Source organism: Scardinius erythrophthalmus, assembly GCF_964197995.2.
Source record: "Scardinius erythrophthalmus genome assembly, chromosome: 16".
NCBI classification, from domain to species: Eukaryota; Metazoa; Chordata; class Actinopteri; order Cypriniformes; family Leuciscidae; genus Scardinius; species Scardinius erythrophthalmus.
In genome coordinates, this window is record NC_138236.1 from 26463432 (window position 1) to 26486182 (window position 22751).

The 22751-nt window shown below is 43.6% G+C and overlaps 1 protein-coding gene across 1 annotated transcript; it reads right to left on the reverse strand.

The window, feature by feature from the left end:
- Window positions 1-431: 431 nt before the first annotated feature.
- LOC308704725 (lipid scramblase CLPTM1L-like) lies at window positions 432-21593 on the reverse strand (the record flags this gene model as incomplete). Its single annotated transcript, XM_081389234.1, has 17 exons — window positions 432-1504; window positions 5984-6099; window positions 6684-6728; window positions 6834-6889; window positions 6988-7022; window positions 7526-7608; window positions 7724-7774; window positions 7866-7910; window positions 8014-8117; window positions 8220-8304; window positions 8395-8489; window positions 8609-8726; window positions 8822-8909; window positions 9011-9132; window positions 9579-9753; window positions 21198-21292; window positions 21393-21593. 17 exons carry the CDS (start codon window positions 21591-21593, stop codon window positions 1420-1422), a joined length of 1599 nt encoding a protein of 532 aa, XP_081245360.1. The 3' UTR covers window positions 432-1419.
- Between the last annotated feature and the right edge of the window lie 1158 nt (window positions 21594-22751).

Genomic DNA, 22751 nt, shown 5'->3' on the forward strand with positions numbered 1-22751 from the left:
CTGGCATTCCCTCATACTTTTGGCCTTGTGTCACAATGTGCATTCTTACATGACAACTGTTAGATTTGAATTTTACAAACAGAGCATTTTGTATGTAGCTTTGTCGCCGATGATGGCTTCTTGGCTTTACGACTGAGACGCATAGTGTAAGAAAATTCAGACTAATCTACACTGACTTCAGTGAAAAATCCAGTAGCACTTTTATTCAATCATAATTATGAGGCTAGGTAAAAAGTCGAGTCTGTACATAGTGGTTTGCTTATCTGTTTCATCATGGTTAGTGTTCCCTCCCTTCCGAGTGCAGACTAAACAGGTCAGACTGCTTCCACTTATTGTTGTAACTACCAAAACACTGATAAAATCATCTCCTTTTGTTTGTGTGGAGGATTTGTTTAAAGGCAACAAGATGAAAACCCCAGAAGAAAATAATTCTGTTGTCAAACTTTAATAAAACATTCTTTAAAAGTAAAATGAAACCTAGATATAGTCAAACAGATGTATAGTTGACTTTTTTTCATGTAAAATTATACGAAGAGTTCAGATGCAAAAGCCTCTGAGTGCCACCTGAAATTTTCTTCAAGAATGATCATTTTTATCAAGCTCGTATATTTAAGTTCAATGATCTCACTTAAAAGGCAATGCAAATGACCTATTAATTGTCATTTAAGTGAAATTACTGAACAAGCTTTATAAAAATGATCATTCTAGAAGAAAATTTCAGATGGCACTTAGAGGCTTTTGCATCTGAACTCTTCATACTTTCATAATAAACAAGACCAAATAATGCACGTGACAGACTGATACTCTTTAAACATTTGCAATAAATACTGTACTGAAGCTTGCTAGTTCAGAAAATGAAAAAGTCATTACATTTTCAACATATTCATTTCCTGTTGAAGTGCACAGCATGTCAAAAAGGAACTTCTGTGTATATAATTATAGTTCAAATGCAAAACAAACAAAAAATGCAAAGCGGCAACTCGATGCGTTTCAAAATCTGTAGAATGTGCATTTCTGTTCAAAACAACTAGTGAGTGTTATTTTGGACGTTTAAAAACAGTTGTGTAGATTTAGTAATCACAGGTTTTGCCATTGCAGTCATTCTTTCAAAGGACGTAAAAGCCCAGGTGGGTGTTGCTGTAGTTTCTTTTAGAGCTTACATCACTTTTTAATTGTTGGATGGATCGGCCTGAGTGAATAGTACACACTGATTTAGTCTAAAGCAGGTGTGCTCTGCTATTCTCATCAGTTCTGGCTTGTTCAAGTAGGTGTAGATTTTGCAGCAGAGAGCAGGAGGCAAGATCGTTACAAAAATACACAGAACTTTTCGACGACTGTAATGCCCTTCTTCAGTGCTCTAGCATTTCTCCTGTATTGCATGCATGGAGAGCGCAAGCTGTCAGAGAACGTCCAGGACGCTTAGTCTTCATGTAGCTTTCCTTTGGGTTTCTTCCTGTGTGACGCCCCGAAATCACGTGACCTGGACTTGCTCACTGGATAAATCCTGAGGACAGTGAAATGAACATTTGTTAGCCATGGCTAATAACTGTATCCTCAATAAAGCCTGGAAAACTACTTTGTAACTGTATCAAGTTCAAAGCTACTGATAATGTAAACTATATTCAAGCTTACATACATAGCCTACTACCATTCAAAAGTTTGGGGTCTGCATTCATTTGATCAAAAAAGAGTAAAAAGTCAATGTTGTGAAATATTATTACTATTATAAAATATATCTGTTTACTATTTTATTATATTTAAATTTAACAATGTAATTTTCAGCAGCCATTACTTCAGCCTTCAGTGTCACATGATCCTTCAGAAATCCATCTAATATGCTGATTTGGTGTTCAAGAAAGGTCTCTGTTACTGTTGAAACCTCCGTCCCCTGATGGAGGGAATGAGACATGGTGTCGAAGACTGACACTAGGGGTCGTACTTGGATTCCTCTGATATTTCAGGAAAGGTCAATGAGAATTGGCGAGTGGAATTTACATGCGCCACTTCCCCGGACATACGGTTAGAAAAGGAGCTGGCGTGCATCCACTCATTCAGGTTTGTGCTGAGGAGCCGAGAGTGTGTCCTGGCCATTAAGTGGGTGGTCCAATGCTGTGAAAAGAGGGACACCACGTCTTGTTCCCTCCATCAGTGGAGGTTAAAACAGAAACCGAGATATTCCCTATCTGACAGTCACTTCAATGTAGTGTCTGAGCCTAACACTAGGGATCCCCATGGAAAGAGTCACAACAGCTGAACTGAGTTACGAGGCTCTGGCGATGCAGATGTTGGCAAGCTACTGCGTGCCGAGTAAGAAGTACACTCGCAACGTCGTAACCTACCCAACACTCCACGTAAGCCGTGTAGTCCTTCGTACCACTCTGGGACCGAAGGACAGTCCTTACATTTGGAATAGGTTGCTCCCGCTGAACTTCCAAGAACTTTTCAGTTCTTCTATTTTTTTTATTTTTTTTTTAGGAAAGTAATCACAGCTGTTTTCAGACCGGAGTGGTGAGGAAGCGCTCTTCCTCCCAGATGAGAGAAAGAACACTACAGACACCACATTCTGCCCTAGGGAATTACCCACCCGTTGAAATAGGTCTCTGTGGTAGGTCCTACTGGGGGAAGGAGCATTGAATTTACCACCTCCTGGGAAAGAGCAGATCCTACCATCCCTGGGTCACCCGTCTCAGGGATGCTTCAAAGCCTTCTTGATGTTCTTGGCGGTCGCCTGACGAGTGGGCTGTGTCGCATTCCTGGGGGCAACTCGACGCTGCAGCCTGGCTGTGGGCTCCGGCGAGACTTTGGTCGCTCTGAGAGTGAAGTCACTCACTAAGCGTAGTTTCTGTATCAATCCCGGCTCAGAACTCCCCACGTGCAGCTCTTTTAGAGGTTTAGCCAGATGGACCTGCAAGATGGTTATGGCATGCAGGGTGGAGGCGGCCTGTCCAGCATTCCCGCAAGCCTTCGCTGTCAGAGATCTGGTACAATTACGCCAGGTGACGGCATTTTGCAGGCATAAATGCATCGCAATTGCACGCTCCACCTGTGGAACCTCTGTATACCCCTTGGCTGCCCCACCGTTGAGGGTAATGAGGGTGGAAGAGCTCGTAAAGTGGAACCAGGCATTAAAAGGTGCCTTCCGTGACTGTGTGCTCCACATGAACTTCTGGAAAGAAAGGTACTAGGGCAGGGCACAGCTGTGAGTCGCGCTCCGAGCCTAGATACCAGTCCAACCGATAGCGCTTAGGACAGGACGGAGGATTCCACTCGAGCCCGATGCTCTCGAGGGCCTGATCAAGCATGGCCGCCAACTCAGAGTCACACTTAGACGAGTCTTTCATGTCCGATGCTGCTATTGACAGCTCATCCTCATCTGGACCCTGAATGAGAAATCAGGCACGTCATGTGACACAACAACAAACTCATCCGGGAACTCCATCGGGAGCAACATGCAAAGTGAGGAATGGGAGGAATGTGGGGATTGACCCGACAGAAATGCTCCCGTTGTTGCCCTCATATATCCCTCAGTTTTAGCCGTCGTGGCCTTGTGCATTGCAGAAGGACCAGCACAGAGAGTGGCTGAGGTGACTCTCTCTTTAGCCAGAAAAGTGAGTCGAGATCCCAAGTACGACCCCCTAGTGTCCGTCTTCGACACCAGACATATGGGGAACATTTCTTTCATTATCTTGAAAACAGTTGTGCTGCTTAATATTTTTGTGCAAACAGTGATCATTTTTTTCAGTATTCTTTTATGAATATGTAGTTCAACAGAACAGCATTTGTTAAAATAAAATATATTTGTATCATAAATGTCTTACCTGTCCCCTTTGATGTGTCCTTGCACAACAATTTCTTAAAGGAACACTCCACCGTTTTTTGAAATAGGGCTTATTCACCTTCTTTCCTACATTTAGATTGGTGGGCAAATGCATTTTTGTCTCAGTGCATGCATTGTTGTAGTTTTACAGGGTCGGCGTGAGCTTAGCTTAGCATAATGAATGGAATCATTTGTTGCCAGCTAGCATGTCCTGAGTAAAAGTGATAAAAAATAAATAAATAAAAAACCCACCTAATTACTTCTTGTGGCCTGCGTATTCACAACGAGTACAAATAGCGATGCAGATTAACACTAGGCGATTTCCTAGGCAGATATTGACTTGGGACTATATTGGGGGAAGCACAGGTGAAGCACTGCTACTTGGGCGCAGAGATATCACACAACACATGAAATCACACAACTTCCTTCAACATACCGGCGTGCAACAGGTATAATATGGGTCGATCTATACATGCGTCATGTTTAAAATAATCACTTACTCTGTGGACAGCTGTCCATTTGGGGCGTTTTTTCCAGTTCACTTTATCACACCGAAAAAAAAAAATCGAGTACTGCAGGATGCATCAACGCCGTGAAATCCTCGGTAGCTGTGACTCAACTGCGGGCACGCTCATCTTGACCTGACGCGTTGAGCCTGGTCATCGATGGCAGAAACTTGTCCCACTCGCCACAGAACAGACACTATTTCAGTCGGCATAGATTGGCATATTCCCCCACATTCACACCACCAGTTCATGTTGGCTCTCATCCTCACGTCCTCAGGCTGTTGAGCGATCGCAACCTCCTCCTCCTGTCGTTCTATTTCCAAAGCACGCAGCTCATCTTCTGAAAACTCTGGTTCATAGAGGTATGGTTCTGGATCTTGACTGTCTGAGAAGTGACCCTCCTCGTCTCTCACAAAATCAGCCATGTTCATCGCCATTCACTATGTCTACTGTAGAAAAAATAGCCGGCTACTATTATATTGTGGGATTTCATGTGTTGCGTGATATCTCTACGCCCAAGTAGCAGTGCTTCGCCTGTGCTTCCCCCTAAGTCAATATCTGCCTAGGAAATTGCCTAGTGTTAATCTGTATCGCTATTTGTACTCGTTGTGAATACGCAGGCCACAAGAAGTAATTAGGTGTGGGTTTTTTTAACATTTTTTTATCACTTTTACTCAGGACATGCTAGCTGGCAACAAAGGATTCCATTCATTAAGCTATGCTAAGCTCGCGCCGACCCTGTCAAACTAAAACAAAGCATGCACTGAGACAAAAATGCATTTGCCCACCTATCTAAATGTAGGAAAGTAGGTGAATAAGCCCTATTTCAAAAAACGGTGGAGTGTTCCTTTAAGTATTGCTAATTTCTTAAAAACAATTACTGATGACAAACTTTTGAATGGTAGTGAACTGTATTTAAGTATTCATCTGCAACCTATATACCTGAAACCTAAAAACCTAAATACAAGTAGTAAAATACAAAAAGTGATTTATTTAACGCAGTGCAAAAAACATGATGAACCATTTAACTAAATATTCAATATAAGACTGGAAAATGCAGCAGGGACTAGAAAAGAAATCTGTGAATCATTTGATTAAACCATCCAAACTACAATGAATCTTCCTAATTTTTCAGAGATAGAGGACAGTTTAAAGTTTATTGCCGTTTGCACAGGTACGTTACAGCACAGGTACATTGGAATTCTTGTGCATTTCTCAGAGTCAGCTTTTATTTAAAAAAATATATTTTAAGGGAGAGCAAGGAGCAGCTTAACATGAGCTCTAACATACCGCACATGAAAGGACAGTAAAGACACTACCAAAACAAAAACTAGGTAAACTTGACTCTGAGAACTACGCTATGTCGCACACAGAGGAGCGCCATTCAGATATTACATATCTGTTTCAGTTCTCCTAGTTCTGTTTAGGAGAATGTGCTTTATTAATGCTACTGAAACCTACTGGAAAAAATAACTTGTTAGAGGAAAAGTGGATACTGTCAGGAAAAGAACTGAACTAATGTCATGCTAATGAAAATGTAGCTACATTACTAAGATTTTTACTGTACTGTACAGAAATTACTCTGCAAGGAGCTTTTTGTGGATTGGCTTGTTCACTCCTTCATCCTATTCCACACGCACCAACTGTATGTTTTCCCCACCTGCGCTGATAGAGGTAGATGAGGAAGACCACATCATCTCTGAAGCATGCCAACTGATGGGGTCCAGGGGTTGTTATTATTCCACTGAACACATCACTGATGAATGTGTTCAAGCCCTGAGAAGCAAAAGCAATTCATCATACAGTAGTGTATATCTATTTTGGAAAGGGTCTCTTTATATTTAAGTCTTAAGACTCCCTATTAAGCAGAAACAACTTAAAAGAAATGTAATATTGGTTTTCCCCAATGAGAACAGTTAATGTTCTGATATAAAAAATATATATATTAAAAAGTCATTTTATCTTATTTTTTCCCCTGAGATGTTTCCTGCACCCAAAATCATAATTTAGTTTATGGCCATTATAATATTATTCAGTATTAAAAATAACCTTCAGCCCTAACTTTAAGATCCTTCTGAAGGATATGCAGAGCAGTAGGTGCTACACACAGCCAGGAACATATATGATGAGCTTTCACACATTATATATTTAGTTCTTCTAAGTCAGTGTTTCTCAACTGGTGGATCATACTTCTAGAAAGTCTTTTAGAAAAAACAAGCATGAAACACGGTACTTATGTTGTCAGTAAGTCATGAAATTATCAAAATGTGTTACCCAAAATATAAGTTTATTTTCATTTTGCAGTATGTTTTCAATAAGATCACAGAAAATCGATTTCTCATTAAATTAACGTAACTTACCTTATACATCAAGACGGACATCTGCAGGTGAGCCACAGATTTTAACTGTGGAAAAAGCAAAAGACACACTTAAGGAACATTCAGAGGAAACATTATAGGAAAAAGACAACTGTAGTTGAACTGTATTTCAGAACTGGCCTATAAACAAACCTTGTAATTGATGAACAGCTGAGGAACCATTGACAGAAACCCGAACGCATAAACACCTTAATGTTTAAAAAAAGAAGAGGAGTTTTATTTAGAAATTCTTTGTGCAGTAAGTAATTAAGTGTTAATCAACACTTTTTATTATTAAAACTCTTACCACTAATAAGGCCATTGGTTATCCAAGAGTACCAACTATTGAGAGTACACAACATAACGAAACATGAATACATATTAATATATATAAAGGCTCTAAAAAGTTTGTGAACCTTTTTTGTGAATTTTCTTTATAAATATGACCTATATAGAAAGATGAATTCGAAATAGAGCTTTCTTATTTAAATGAGTTGAGGCAGTCTTGTTAGGAGGAATTGACCAAAATACTTTTTAAGCTGATGAATAGAACTGATTACACAGTTACATGGAAACATTTGGTTCCTGTTACTGCTGCTCAAGATAACAACAAAGATGTTTATTTTGCTTAATAATTAAGTTAAAATATGCAGTGTTATTTGTTTTATTGGATTTCTCTTTATCTAGTCAGAGGACTTCCAGGAAGATTTCAATGTTGGTCAAAGGGTTCACACATTTTCCAGTACCACTACAGTAAGTATATATATATGGAGAAAAGCATGCACATTTCCATATATATATACATACACAGAATATGAATATTATTTTTAAAGTAAAAATGTTACCTTTTATTTTGGAGATACAAGTACGAGTATATGGCCCCACTGATACACAATGGATACATCAGATATGACAAGAACTTCATGGCCTGTACAAGTAAAGAGAAACTACTAAAAAAAAACCGTGTCAAAGAAAGATGGCAAATTCTATAGGAACTCGGGAAACATGAATTAATAATGAACTAAATGATTCAATGAACAAACCTTAGAATCATAGTCTTCCGTTGCGCGCTCAAAATCATCCATTCTTTCATTCTTCAAGAAAACAAATTACAGTGAGTACGATGTGTAGTATATTCCTTAAAAAGACCATACTGTGCTTACTAACAAACTAATAAACACTTACATGAAATGTGGGTGAAAGTGCCAAGACCTTGTTCACTTTCCATAACTACAAATTCAAGAACAAATGACAGTGGAGAAAAGTCAGGTTTGGTTTAAACAGAAATAAATGCCAGCAGGCCAAAATGAGCACATTTCACCTATTTTTATACCTCAATTAGAGCCGAGATCCCAGTGGGAAGCAGAATCAGCCAGCTGGATTTCTCTTCTATTAGGTGGAGGAATATTACGATGGTACTGAAACATCTCCACACAACTGCAGAGACAAACACGATTTTATAGCCATTTTTCCCAATTGCGACACATTATTTGTGGCTCGTCTCGTCGCACCAACACACTGCAGCTCTTTAATCAGTACCTGATCTTCTAGAAATACCAGCTAAACTCTTCTTTTCTCGCCAGAACCGTATGTCATTCTTGAAGGCAAAGACCTCAAATGAGAGCTGCAAAACAAAATATTTCATTATTGGTTAAATAATGATATATAATAATAAACGTACATAAAAATAAGTATCTTTATAAAGCATTTTTACATGGAATGCAGGCACTAGAATGGACAAAGCCAAGATGTGCAGCCCACTATCAACAAACATGGCTTTAATCTCATCAAGATTCTGCTCCGAAAATCCTGCCAGAAGGAAAGTAGAAAAACAGGCTTATGATTAATACAGAATTAAATGAGGAATCTGAGAAAACTTGTGAATCTAGTATATGATGCATATATGTCATGCATTGTATGCCACTCACCAAAATGTTTGAGTGAGTATATGACAGCTTGTATGTGGATCCATATTCTGAATTTGCGTAAGGTAATGGTGTCATATGATATTGTCAGTGGGACTGCTTTTGTGGTGCTGTTTATCTCCTGCGTAATTTAACATGTAAACGTGCATTCATAAATCGGGCGCATTTAAATGTTTACATTTTAAATAGAATCTCAGAATTATTATTTTTAAATACAATTAAGTCCTTTAATCTGCTTCTTAGTTCATCAACCAGTAAAAGTGGCAGATACAATTTCTTTTTTTCCTTTTTTCCATCTTCAACTCTGAGGGAATAAAAATGAAAGTAAAACAAACAGCGTTGGAATTCCAGGTAATATATTACGACACAGATACACACACATCAAGGTTTCAGATAATAACTCACATTTTCATATAGCGGCGAAGGTCGCTGGGCACCGCGGCACTGTTGAAGGTGAAATCCTCGTTCATTACGTGCAAGGGAAGTCGTGATTTCCAGTAAGAAACAATCTGCTGCTCTTCTGGTGCCTTTACACAGGAAAGTAGCCACATTCAAGTTATCTCTTCACATCTGTCATGATGCATTTTTGATTTTAGTCAACTAAACTTAATTTAATGTGTTTATATAATCAGTTGAGATTTTTTATTTGAAGTAGGGTATATTCATTTAGCACCTATGTTTTCATGGACAGATGAAGTAAGATAATACTTCACTTTGCTGTACTGTACTGTATGTAAAGTTGAGAACCCCAACAATTTTATGCTTTTAGATGATGCTCTAACGCAAGTGTGCTTTCCCAAAAGCAACATTAGCCAACTATGGTCACAAGTTCAGTCGTTAGCAGCAAAGTTAAACGATTTGGCATTTCCTGAAATCATAGTTCCAATGAACATTCACAAACAGCATCATTGAAACTACAGCTCTAGAGCTCAATATTTGAAGAAGTGTGGGCAGTAATACTTTGCCACAATACCTCAGGGTTAGTGCTGGTGCCAGACTGAAGAAGGATCACTTGAGAGGTGAGACGGGTCACAAGCCGCACATGTCTGCTGTCTTTCCAAGGCGAAACTCCGCTTTTGTGCACAAACACCACAGCATGGACGCTCCCATTGTTATGGGTCATCTCAGGAACCGTGACACTCACCTTCCTTTAATCACAAAAAATTGTATGCTGTCTGAGGAACCAAACAATGCAGTTTCAGTATTCACATACTGGTCAATAAAAATTCTCAAAACCATATTAAACTGAATCAATTTCTTACCAGATCACCAGTTCTGAGCCACAGTGTACTTTCTGCAACTAAATGGGAAATAGGATTTTCATCTAGCCCTAACAAAAATGTACTGTGGTGATCCTATGGTACTGGATCACATGGTAAATCACATACTTTAATATATACTGGTCCCTTAAACCACATTTAAAAAAAATCTGAATGTCATTAAATTATTATTAAAATCAAACCAAGTGGCATTTGCAAGGAAAATGGCCATTTTATTTATATATGCATGTACATAATTCAGAGTGCCACATAAGGGATAATGTATGTCCAGCCGGTTGTTATTGCAGAATAAACCCCGACAGGGTGATCAGAATGCACTAAAAGGAAATGAGGGACATCAAATAATAAGAGGCTTAAAACAAATGAATGTTAGACCTTTTATCAGAACTAACTAACAGAACTAGCAATTTTGCAATTACTTTAACCTAATTGGTCCCAATCAGAATGTGTCCAATTACTCATTTATTGTTTTATTATTTAAAACCTGTATGTTCTCATCAACAACTTTAAGTTTATTGAAAAATATTAATTGTATTGAAAGTGCACTTGTGGTGTACTTAAAATCTTAAATAAGCAGATTCAACACCATTTCCATAAAGGTTGGGACAGGTTGTAAAATGCAGTAAAATCAAGAATCTGTGATTTGTTCATTCTGTTACGTCCCAGGACGTATGCATTTGTGTTTTATAATTTGTAAGTGTCATTCATTGATTTATTGAGTGTGTGTGCTGCCAATGGACCCAACAACCAGCTGGGAGTTGTAGTTTTGTTGTATGTTTTGTCCAATTTCTTGTGCTCCTCCCTGTCCTAATCTAGGTGATGGGACCTACCAGCTGTTCCTCATCAATGGCAAGAGGATCCAGTATTTAAGCAGAGCTGGAGAGAGAGACTGTGAGAGATTTCTTCTCCCAAGAGCCTGAGACTGGTGGTGTTACCAGACTCGGAGTGTTGCTCTTGTTGGTGTATGTTAAGCTTAAATGTGGTGTTACGGCTGTAGTGGCAGCTTTGATGTGTTAAGCTTAAACCAAGGTCAACTTAAATGTCTTGTGGCTGTAGTGTACAGCTTTGAATTGCTTGCCCATTATTGAGTGTTGGAGCAGTAAGGAGTGGGTGCCATTTTCTTTTCTCATTTTCTCCTGTTTTTGTTAGTTAGGAAGTAAGCTAAGAGTTCTGTTGTTTATTTGTGTTTATTGTTGTAGGTTAATTAGATTTTCCTTCTACCAGGTAGTGATCTTTTGTTTGTTGTTTTGGCTTTACCCGCTCCTGAAGAACACGCTTCATTTCTTTTTCTTTTGGAGCTGTTTGTTTAGGATTCTTTTTGCACTGTATTTATCACTTATTGTAAATAAATGTATTGGAAATCTTTCTTTGTGTATTGTGTGCTGGGACTCAGATAGGTTAACTTCTCTTTGACGCTGTTAATTTTTGCTTTAAAGTTACTTTCCCTTTTGCCCCTAGAAAATTAATTGGGAATGTAACAATTCTCTTTAACCTTTATTTAACTGGGAAAAAGATTCAGGTTTTTCGCTGACCAGTTTGTTTGTAATTTGGTTTTTGATGGCTGCAACACTCCAGAAAAATTGAGACAGAGGCATGTTTACAACTGTATACTTTTTAATCATTTGGGAATTGAGGATACTAATTGACCCTTCGCTAAGCCACGCCCGAAAAGCACGCCTTGGCTTAGCAACCTTAACTAGGCGCGGGAGGTCTGGCAAGCTTTCGAGCGAGGGAAACATGCCGAAGCGTTGTGCGTATGGATTGTGCAAATCAGATACCCGGTATCGTAAAAGTTTGGACGGGGTGGTGGATTTTGTTCCCTTCCCGAAACCTAAAACCCAAGGGGAGAAATGCCGGGCGTCATCTTCATTATAAATATAGGGCTTTTAACAATGTAGATTGTTCCAAAGCAGCTTTACATTGATAATAGGAAATTAAAGTAAAGTGTTTTGGCTTTATAGCAGCTCTAGAATAAAGTTATTGTCCAGCTCGTGGATCAAGCAGTGTGATTAAAGGCAAGACGGAGGCTCACAGACATAATATAACGTTACTTAAAAATATATTTCAGCATTTTGTTAATCGACGGCCAAACTAATAACGTTACCCCAATCCGATCGCGACTCTCCCGGTGTCTAGTAAAAGTAAAAGGTAGTTAGTAAAAGGAGGGAACATCAGGGGGCTTTGCCGGAGATCTCCAAGGAAAAGGTTGGTATGCAAACTTAATCAGTTCATAACAGTAAGTTAGTCACTTATGTGACCCACGACGTGTGAGCGGTAGCCTGGCGCACTAAAAATATAAGCGGGAGAATGTTATCATTGCAAAGTGGTCAGGCTAATGTCTTGTTTATTTCACAATACTTATGGATAAGCTGTTTGATTTATAAATATTAGAATATTTTCAAATTTCACTTACGCTGCTGTGCATGCACAAAGCTGTTCCTCAATTTGTGTGTTTCCCATTTGAATGATCAGCGTACGAGGCGGCTACTGCTTGCGTTGGGACCTAACGTTATAGGCTTTAGCTTAAATTTTTGATGAAATTATTCTCTAATCGTTTGCATATTATGTCGTGGATATAGCCCTCGAATGCATACTGCAGTCTTGCTTTCTCATATTTTCACCTGTTCGCCAAAAATGACTAATTATCTCCTTAGGAATGTCTGAAACCGGTGCATACATACTGTAATAGACGTGCCAGGCGCAAAATCTTGACAGGCGTAGCAACAGTAACTAAGGAGGGCGGGGCTTAGCGAAGGGTCAATTGTCACAGTTTTGCAAGTGGGATTTTTGCCCAATCTTGTCTGATACAATGCATTTCTTGATGTTGGTTTTCCAATGTATTTTTAATACAGCAGCTTGATGATTTTCTCATGCAGTGCCATCTGAGGGCTCGAAGGTCACGCACATTAAACAGAGGTTCTCTTACGAGAGGTTCTCTCGTATTGCGTAAGTAGCTTACGCTGCGGGAAAGTCTTCTTTCTCGAGATAATGAAGCCACAAAATTATCCTTAATTTTTAATAATCTTGTCAACGCAGTGCGGCAGCATGCAGACCTAGGGCAGGCTAACTAGCGTGCCCATTGGCTGCCCTGCGGCAACTGCAGCAGCCTATCGCTGAGCCCTTGGCGTGACGTCACGTCCAATGAGCGCGCTTGGAGCGCTTCATGAGTCACAGCCCGTGAAAAGGGGTGTAGCTTTAGCGTATATAAGCGAGGCTCAGAGGCTGCTTCACTGATTTCTGTCTCTTCAGCAAAGCTCTCCGCATCGCTGGGCTCTGAGGAAGCCGCCGTCGAATCAAGCGACCAGCACGCCGAGGATCTCAGCCTGAGGAAGCCGGCCGCCTTCGCCGCCTTCAGCATTCCCTGCCTGCTTCGCTATCAGGCGATTATATCCTTTTACTGCTCTGTGTTGTGTGTTTGAGTGTTCGCCGTTTGTTTCAAAATGCCTCGCTCATCCTGTGGCTCGTGCAGAGCCCCGCTCAGCGACAGAGACCGCCATGTGATCTGCGCTCTCTGCCTGGGCCTCGACCACGCAGCCTGCGCCCTTTCCTCGGGCGGCTGCGAACAGTGTGAGGAGATGCCGATGTCGACCCTGCGGGCTCGACTCGCCATGTTTGACGATCCTCCCCCTTCTCCGGCTGCCTCTACCGGGCCGCGAAAGAAGAAATGCCGCTCTCAAAGGCCTCCCGAGCCGGATGTAACAGCTGAGCGCTCACCGGAGCCCCTCCCGCGAGCCTCGCTCTCTCCTTCTCCCCCGCCCTTCCCCGACGCGCAGCGGCCGGCCATTGCCCGCACTGCCGTCGCCTCGGGGAAGAAGCAGATGACGCCGCTGTCGACGACAACTGCTCTCTGCTTGCTTCAGACAGCGAGGAGTGGTCGGGTTCTCACCGCTCCGCCTCCTCTACTCAGGAGTCTAGCCGGTCCCGCGCCAGTGTCGACGCGGAACTCCTCCGCCTCCTCACCAAAGCGGTCGACCGACTGGGACTTGACTGGTCCCCACTGAAGGAGCCTGCACCTAACCGACTCGACGGGTGTTTTCTGCCTAGCCGCCGCCAAGCGCCAGCCTCTAGGTCAGCACCCTTTCTGCCTGAGCTCCACACGGAGCTATCGAAGTCGTGGAACTCTCCTTTCTCCGCTAGGCTCCGCTCTTCAGTCTCCTCGGCTCTCTCCCAGGTGGACGGGGCCGTCGAGAAGGGATATGCTAACATCCCCTCCGTAGAGGAAGCTGTGGCAACGCACCTTTGCCCGCCGTCTGCCAGATGGCGCTCAAATCTGCCTTGCCGTCTAAAGCCTGCAGGACCACTTCAGCTCTCGCTGGCCGCGCTTTCGCCACCTCCGGTCAAGCTGCTTCTGCCCTGCACTCGATGGCCGTGCTTCAGATCCTACAAGCCGACCGCTTGCCAGATTCCTCAATGCCCCGCTCTCGCCCACTGGCCTCTTTGGCCCTGCGGTCAGCGGAATTGTGGATCGCTTCTCTGAAGTGCAAAAGGCGTCGCAGGCTACGAACCTCTTCCTGCCCCGCCGCTCGAGCCCAGCTGCAGGCCGCCCTCAAACTCAGCCTCCTGCACGCAGCGCTCGTCTCGGCCTCCTCCTTCTTTGCAGCGACGTCAGGGACCGATCTGTGGTCTGTGACCGGCGGTCTGTGATGCTCGACCAGCCGTCACAGACCGCCGCCCCCCCGGGGACCGCGGCCCAAGATAGCGTTGAAGCCCGAGCCCGCGAAGTCCTCCTAGCACCTGTAAGGAGGAAAAGATGGCTGAGTCCCGCCGCGGCCGGACCGCCATCAAAACGCCCAGCTCTGTCAGTCCCCTTAAATCAGGCTACTGCAGCAGCTTACACCGCAGCCAACGAGCCAGTAACACTACTCGCTCGCCTGCACACAAACGCCGTTTTTACGGCGGCCCAGATAAATCTCAGAAAGAGTATAAATTCGGGTTTTCCGGCTCTGGCCGAAGGTGTCATAAGTGTAGAAAATGTGCCCACTCCCATGTGCTCACCACTACACACAAACACGGTCCCCATGGTAACGCGCTCAGGGCGCACTCTCATAAAGCGGACACACGCCGCTCGAGTACTAAGTGTAGTAAATGTGCCCACAACTCTGTGCTCACACCTACCCGCTGCTCGCTCTGCCACTCAGTTACCTCGGGTTACAGACCTTCTAAAGCTCCCAAACACTGGCCGTGTTATAAGTGTAAACGCTGCGCCCGCTCACGAGCACGCGCACTCACTTTCAGACATGATAACCCCCACGCGCGCCGCTACATCCTCTCTGATACAGGTTCCCCATCCCGCGCAGCGCAGCGATCTGAACCCAGAGACCATTCGACCCCTAGCTATGCGTGCAAAAGCATGGGAAGCTATTCAGGGCAGGTCAGAATGGGTGCTGAATACTATAAAACACGGCTATTCGCTTCAATTCGCTCGTCGCCCCCCGCGCTTTCTAGCGCAGACGGAGACGAAAGTGAGTTTAGAAGCAGCGCACCTGCTTCAAGCAGAAATAGCAAAGCTGCTGCGCAAAGGGGCTATAGAACAGGTTCATCCTTCTCTGAGCGAGTCGGGCTTTTACAGCCGTTACTTCCTCGTACCCAAGAAGGACGGAGCGCTAAGACCTATTTTAGATCTGAGGCCCCGTCCACACTACTGCGTTTTAGTTTAAAAACGGAGACCTTTTGCTACGTTTGCACCTCCCGTCCACACTAAAACGGCAAAAACGGAGACCCAAAACTGAGAAGTTTAGAAAAGCTGCCGACCCGTTTTTCGTTTTGAATCTCCGGAGGGCGTTTTAGTGTGGACGGGTCAAAACGGAGGACTTTAGAAACGATGACGCAGAGGCTCACGCTCGGCTCTATGATTGGGTGTCATCAGTCATGGAGTACACAGGTAATATTCAGTAAACTTCACCCGCTGGAACAGTTTCTTACAGTAATAAACTGCCGCGTCTCAGGCGCGGCTCGCGCGGTAAACGCGTGCATATGTTATAAATAGAACCGACGCCTATTTTTCATGCGATACGTGTTGGAAGCGTTTCCAGGCAAAATAGAATAGGAAAATATGTAATTTTGACACAAATACATATTAATAAATGACATTTTGATGTTTGAAAGCATTTTTTTACAGTCTATGTCTGAAAGTCTCTATGTTTACACCGGCACGCGCATGCCCAGTGTTGGTGAATAGTCACGTGATCCGCGTTTTCAGTCGTTTTAATGTGGACGGAGATCAATTCTAATACGCAGCTAAAACGCTGGTGTGGACGGAGATCGTATTCGTTTTAATTCTCCGTTTCTAAACGAAAACGCAGTAGTGTGGACGGGGCCTGAGACATTTAAACAAAGCCCTCATGAGACGGCCATTCAAAATGATCACAACCAGACAAATCCTCGCGCAGATTCGCCCAGGAGACTGGTTTATCTCTCTTGATCTGAAGGACGCGTACTTTCAGATCCAGATAACTCCCCGTCACAGGCCATTCTTGAGATTCGCCTTCGACGGTCGAGTATATCAATACACAGTCCTGCCGTTCGGCCTGTCTTTAGCACCCCGTACGTTTACGAAGTGCATGGACACGGCTCTCGCTCCCCTGAGAAGACAGGAAATGCGGATACTGAACTATCTGGACGATTGGCTTATTCTAGCGCAGTCAGAGACAGAGCTTGTGTCTCACAGAACAGCGCTTCTCAGCCATCTGGAAGGTCTAGGTCTCTCGGTCAACTGGACCAAGAGCTCGTTATCGCCCCGTCAGTCAATTTCATTTCTTGGAATAGAACTGGATTCGGTGGCTATGACGGCCAGATTGTCGGAGCAGCGTGCACGCCGCATCCGTCACCTCGCCGCATCCTTCCAAGTAGGCAGCCAGGTTCCGCTGAGGACATTCCAGCGTATCCTGGGGCATATGGCTTCAGCTGCAGCGGTGCTCCAGCTGGGCTTATTGCGCATGCGCCTGCTTCAACGCTGGCTGAAAGCGCGCGTGCCCCACCGAGCCTGGACGGCCGGCGGCTCGCGAGTCAGAGTGAATCAGGGCTGCATTTCAGCCCTGCAGCCCTGGCTGGCAGCCGAATGGTATCACACAGGAGTGACTATGGGAGTGATCTCACACCGGAAAGTTGTCTCGTCAGACGCTTCCAACCAAGGTTGGGGAGCGCTCTTCGAAGGCAGACCGGTCTATGGCCGCTGGTCAGACCAGGAGAATTTCCTACACACAAACTGTCTAGAGATGCTCGCGGTCGAGAAAGCGCTCAAGCACTTCCTTCCATTCCTCCTAGGTCACCATGTTCTAGTCCGCACGGACAATACATCGGTAGTGGCCTATGTGAATCGCCAGGGTGGTGTCAGATCAAAGATGCTCTGCACCCTGGCGGGAACGCCTCCTCGTGTGGGCTCAGCACTCTCTGCTCTCGCTGAGAGCCGCGCATGTGCCTGGCGACCTGAACGAGGGTCCCGACAGACTGTCCAGGGACAATGTTCCCCCTGGGAGTGGTCTCTACACCCCCAAACAGTCCAGTCACTATGGTGCCGTTTTGCGTCAAAAGACAACGCTCACTGCCCAGAGTTATTTACGAAGAACGAGGACGCGCTGGCCCAGACCTGGCCCAGCGGCCCGCTATATGCTTTTCCCCCGGTCTCTCTGTTGCCTCAGGTCATCAGGAGAGTCAGGGAAGCGCGCCACACAGTGCTCCTCATAGCCCCGTACTGGGAGAACCAAGCTTGGTTCCCGGAACTAGCAGCTGGCAGACACAGTCCCCTGGCCGATACCGGCGAGGAGAGACCTTCTCTCTCAAACCCGCGGCTCGATCTGGCATCCCCCTCCAGAGCGGTGGTCTCTGCATGCATGGAGCCTCAACGGTTACCCGTTGATCTGCCAAGAGGGGTTATAGAGCTCTGCTCTACGAGGCGGCTCTACACGTCTAAATGGTCTGTGTTTAGCAAATGGTGCACTGCCAAGGGGCTCAATCAACAGGCATGTGGGGTATCGCGCGTATTGTGTTTCCTTCAAGAGCTGCTGGACGCGGGCAGGTCCCCCTCCACGCTCAAAGTTTATGCTGCGGCCATCTCAGCTTTCACTGACTCAGAGCTGGGCCGCGCATTAGGAAGGAACGAGTTCGTCACCCGCTTCCTTAGAGGAGCCAGGAGGATGATCCCCCCGCGACCCCCCTCGGTTCCTATGTGGGATCTTTCACTGGTCTTGGAGGCCCTGAAAACGCATCCCTTTGAACCCTTGGAAACTGTGGATATGAAATACCTCACGCTCAAAACCATTTTTCTGATAGCTCTGTCTTCAGTCAGACATGTGGGAGACCTTCACGCGTTATCTATTAACGCCGCATGCCTCGAGTTCGTACCTAACGACTCTAAAGTTATTCTCAAACCGAGGCATGGTTACATCCCCAAAATATTGGGCACTCCTTTCAGAGCGCAGGTCATTTCCCTCTCAGCCCTGCCATCTTCCGGCAGCGAGGCCGATGGTAATCTCCTCTGCCCGGTCAGGGCGCTGAGAAACTACATCACACGCTCCGCCGCTTTCAGGCGCTCGGAGCAGCTTTTTGTTTCGTTTGGAGGGCGAACCAAGGGTCTCGCCTCCTCGAAACACAGCCTGTCCAGATGGATAGTGGACGCTATCGCAGCTGCTTATGCGTCTAAAGACCTGCAGTGCCCACTGGGCATTCAAGCCCACTCCACCAGAGGCATGGCCTCGTCGTGGGCATGGTCCAGCGGGATTTCCATTCACGACATTTGTACAGCGGCAGGCTGGGCCCTCCCCCTCTACATTTGTTAGATTTTACAACCTGGAAGTTCCCGCCTTGCAGGTGAAGGTTTTATCAGTCTAAGTCTCGCGTAGATCGGCCCACTATCAGTGCGCGGGCTATGTTGGTTGATTTAGCTCTACTGGTTGAGCTGCACTATGCAGGGAATTGTCAGTTTGGACCGGCTGTGCTGCTCCGTGCTCCCTAGTATGTGCTTGTGTACTACGCTAGCCTTCTATTGGCCGCCCGGCTCCCTGCTATCACGTTCCCCGGGCTCTCCCTGGGACTCATTCAGTGGATGCTGGGCGCGCACGGCGTTGACAAGGGAGTTCCCGCAGTGTAAGGTACTTACGCAATATGAGAGAACCTCTTGTAAGAGAACGTATCGGTTACCTAACGTAACCTCTGTTCTCTCTAGAAGAGGGAACGAGTATTGCGTAACCCGCCGTGCACGCGCCACGAGCTCACTCGCTTCAGCGACAGAAACCAGTGAAGCAGCCTCTGAGCCTCGCTTATATACGCTAAAGCCACACCCCTTTTCGCGGGCTGTGACGTATGAAGCGCGCCAAGCGCGCTCATTGGTCGTGACGTCACGCCAAGGGCTCAGCGATAGGCTGCTGCAGTTGCCGCAGGGTTACGCTAGTTAGCCTGCCCTAGGTCTGCATGCTGCCGCACTGCGTTGACAAGATTATTAAAAATTAAGGATAATTTTTTGGCTTCAGTATCTCGAGAAAGAAGACTTTCCCGCAGCGTAAGCTACTTACGCAATACTCGTTCCCTCTTCTAGAGAGAACAGAGGTTACGTTAGGTAACCGATACGTTTCCTGCCTTGGCCTATACAGACTGACATTTCTCTGGATTGTCACGGATTTGGTCTAGGTATTTTGGGACTCTGTTTTGCCCAGTTTCCCTTTTCATGTTTCTTTAGCTGTCATAGTTATCCAATGTTTAATTGTTTGAATTGAATATTTGAATTGAATATTTACCGGGCTCAAATGTCTGTGGAGCTTGGGAACTCCTTGATCACTGGATCAGTCCGAGGATGTAGGAGACTGATAAACAGTGTGATGGATTCTCCTCTGAGGTACGAGAGGCTGGCATGCCAAGTCCGGTGATCTCAGCGCATCCGAGTCACGTGGTCCCAGAGTTATTGCCACTTTCATCTCTTTATTTTGCCTCTGTCCAAACTTTTTTGGAGTGTGTTGCAGCCATCCAAATAATTTTTTTTAATATTTACAAAATACTAATTTGACCATTGGAATTGTCAGTTAAATAAAGGTTCAAGAGAACTAACAAATCACAGATTCTACTGCATTTTACAAAATGTCCCAACTTTTCTGGAATGGGGGTTGTATTATACAATTAATGAATAAAAGGTCAAATTAAAAGTTTGACTTTAAAGTATGTTTTAAATCATTATTTTAATTATATTTGTCATATTTTAATGTTGACTAAAATACTAGAGAAGATATCGAGTACATGATTATAATTTTAACTGTAGTGTGCTAAGTTCATTTAAAGTTAATATTTTAAATGTACTAAATTGCAAGCTAAACTGTACAAATGTGTTATTACAAATATGCTATTTAAATCATTCTATTTTATAATAAATCCTTTTCAGTACATTCAGCATAGAGCTGGTAAGTCCCGCCCCTTCCGCTAACCCCACTGGACCTCTAGGTTGAAAAATCGGCAAGTGCAAGTGAATGGGAGAAAATAATTATTTTCTGGTCCCGTTTGAATTTTTCCATGAATGTGAACATATGTTGTCTGTGAATTTTTCATATATTTTTTCGTGTAAAGAATGCTACAATTTAGCGGGTAGAAGTTTGATGCGGTTAGACTTTGTGTGAGAGCACTTTGTGGACTACAACTCTTCGCTGCTTTCGACGCGTTTGAAACGTCACCACCACTCGCACACGGACACTAGCTCACGGATCCCGCTAAACATGGCTGTGTCTTTGGTGCACTTCACCGCCTTCTTTCAGGGAGAGGACAAAATCGTTGAGGTTGGCGAAAACCACGGGTAAGTCAACTTTATGGGGTGACGTCACATAGGCGACATATAGTCTTTCTCGTTATGTCTTTTCCACAACTGGTAGCCGAAGAATCATACCATATACTGTCAAACTCGTAACATGAAAAATTATATAAAAAATTCACAGACAACATATGTTGACATTTATGGCACAATTCAAACGGGACCAGAAAATAATTATTTTCTCCCATTCACTTGCATTGACGATTTTTCAACCTAGAGGTCCACTTGGGGTTTTACGGATGGGTGGGACTTACAATGGGGTTAAAGGAACACCTTAAGAAAAAAATAATTTTTATACTCCCATAGTGTATGACTGATGCAGAAAAAAGAAGTTTGCATTGAATATTGATGGATTTTGACATTTAATACAAGACATTTTAATTTAATTGCAACTAACATTGCTAATTACATTCACTTCACACTTAAGTAGCTTATATAGTTTTAATGTACGGCCTATTATTATTTCCATAATAAGTTATTAATATTATGCTATTTCACATGGGTAACAAACCACAAAAGGTCAGCTTGCCTTTCGAACTTGGCGTTTATATCAAATCTGTCCACTCTGAAAAGCAGGTTGTGTCCAGCTTCATCACTGGGGTCCAGAGCGGAATAGACACTAAGCTGTTGAGAAATAACACGCATTAATAACTGTAAGATTATGAAGCAACGGGTGACTTACAATACATGATATGACAAAGACAGTTAAACTAGATACACTCACCTGAAGTCGAGGCTTGACAGTGAGATAAGATGTAACGCAGCTGTCCCCTTTGGCGCTGTCACAGGGTTTGGTGTGTATGAAGCCGTATATGGCCCAGCACGTATGCAGGACATACACCACCAACACCCCACAAATCACTTTAGTGTAAGACATCTTGAACTGAGAGCCATTTTTGGGCTTAGTATAGCACGACGGGAACATCTTCACGCCACGTCAAGTCGTTATTGTAGGGGGACGAATGCAGGAAAAAAAGCTTTTAGCGATTTCCCTTAGCTGGCAAAGCACAGCAACACTTGCCTGGTTCATTCATTCATTGCGCGCCCTCGGAGGGGAAATGATGTCTTTATCCCAGGCGCTGTAAAGCATCAGTGCAGCAGCAGCGAGTTGATGTTTCAGTGAATTACAGAAGGCCTAAAACCATCAAAATACAAAGGCTGGAGCGGAGATATTCATTTATATGTAATTTCCCGAATGCCGAATATGCAACCGCATGATCTCATGTATGACCAGCATCGTAGTATACTGTATTTGTGGATACTGGGCAGGGTTGATTGGGATGAATGCGGAGAGCGCCATCCTGTGGCCGCAATGAGAATCTGCGCTTGTGACTTCTTATGTTAAAAAACATCCAGTAATGCCAAAATATCACTCCCTTCTCAAACATTACGGCTGAGTCCACCCCCACATTTTTTTTTAAATTAATTAAAAGGCAAATAAGTAAATAATAAAAAGAGATGCACAAGCAAAATACACACACAAAAACAATTTATTGTTTACATTTATGCATTTGACAGACGCTTACAAAAAAAAGCACTACATCAAAGACCCAGCAATATTTGTAATATACAAACAATGTTTATTATATCACTATAGGAAGCTGAAGAGGAGTAATGCAGAGAAGATTAGTAAAGTTTAGTTAAATGCAGAGAAGATAAGTTAAATTGTTAAGTCTTTAATGTAAAAGAATGTGTTTATAAAGTTCATTATGAAAGTTATTTCTTGATCCAGGGAACATGCAGCTTTTTAAAGATATCTTATGGAACATAAATAGGCAACTAGTACAAAACCAAACAAAGTTTGCACTGTAGCATAAATTCATTCAAAAAATAACTTATGCATGCGAATGTGTGCTATTGAAAATTTGCTAGCAAAATAAATAAATTAACTGTACATTCAAGACCTTTGTCGTCGTTGTTTTTATAATAATATAATAGGCTATAATATAATATAATAATATACAACAGACAGTATTTAACTTAATATTTGCAGCAACGGAATTCTAAATAAAGAAAGAAATAAAGAAATAAAATGTCAATTTATTTTTGAAAATGGGTACTAATATTTTTTTACCGTCAACAG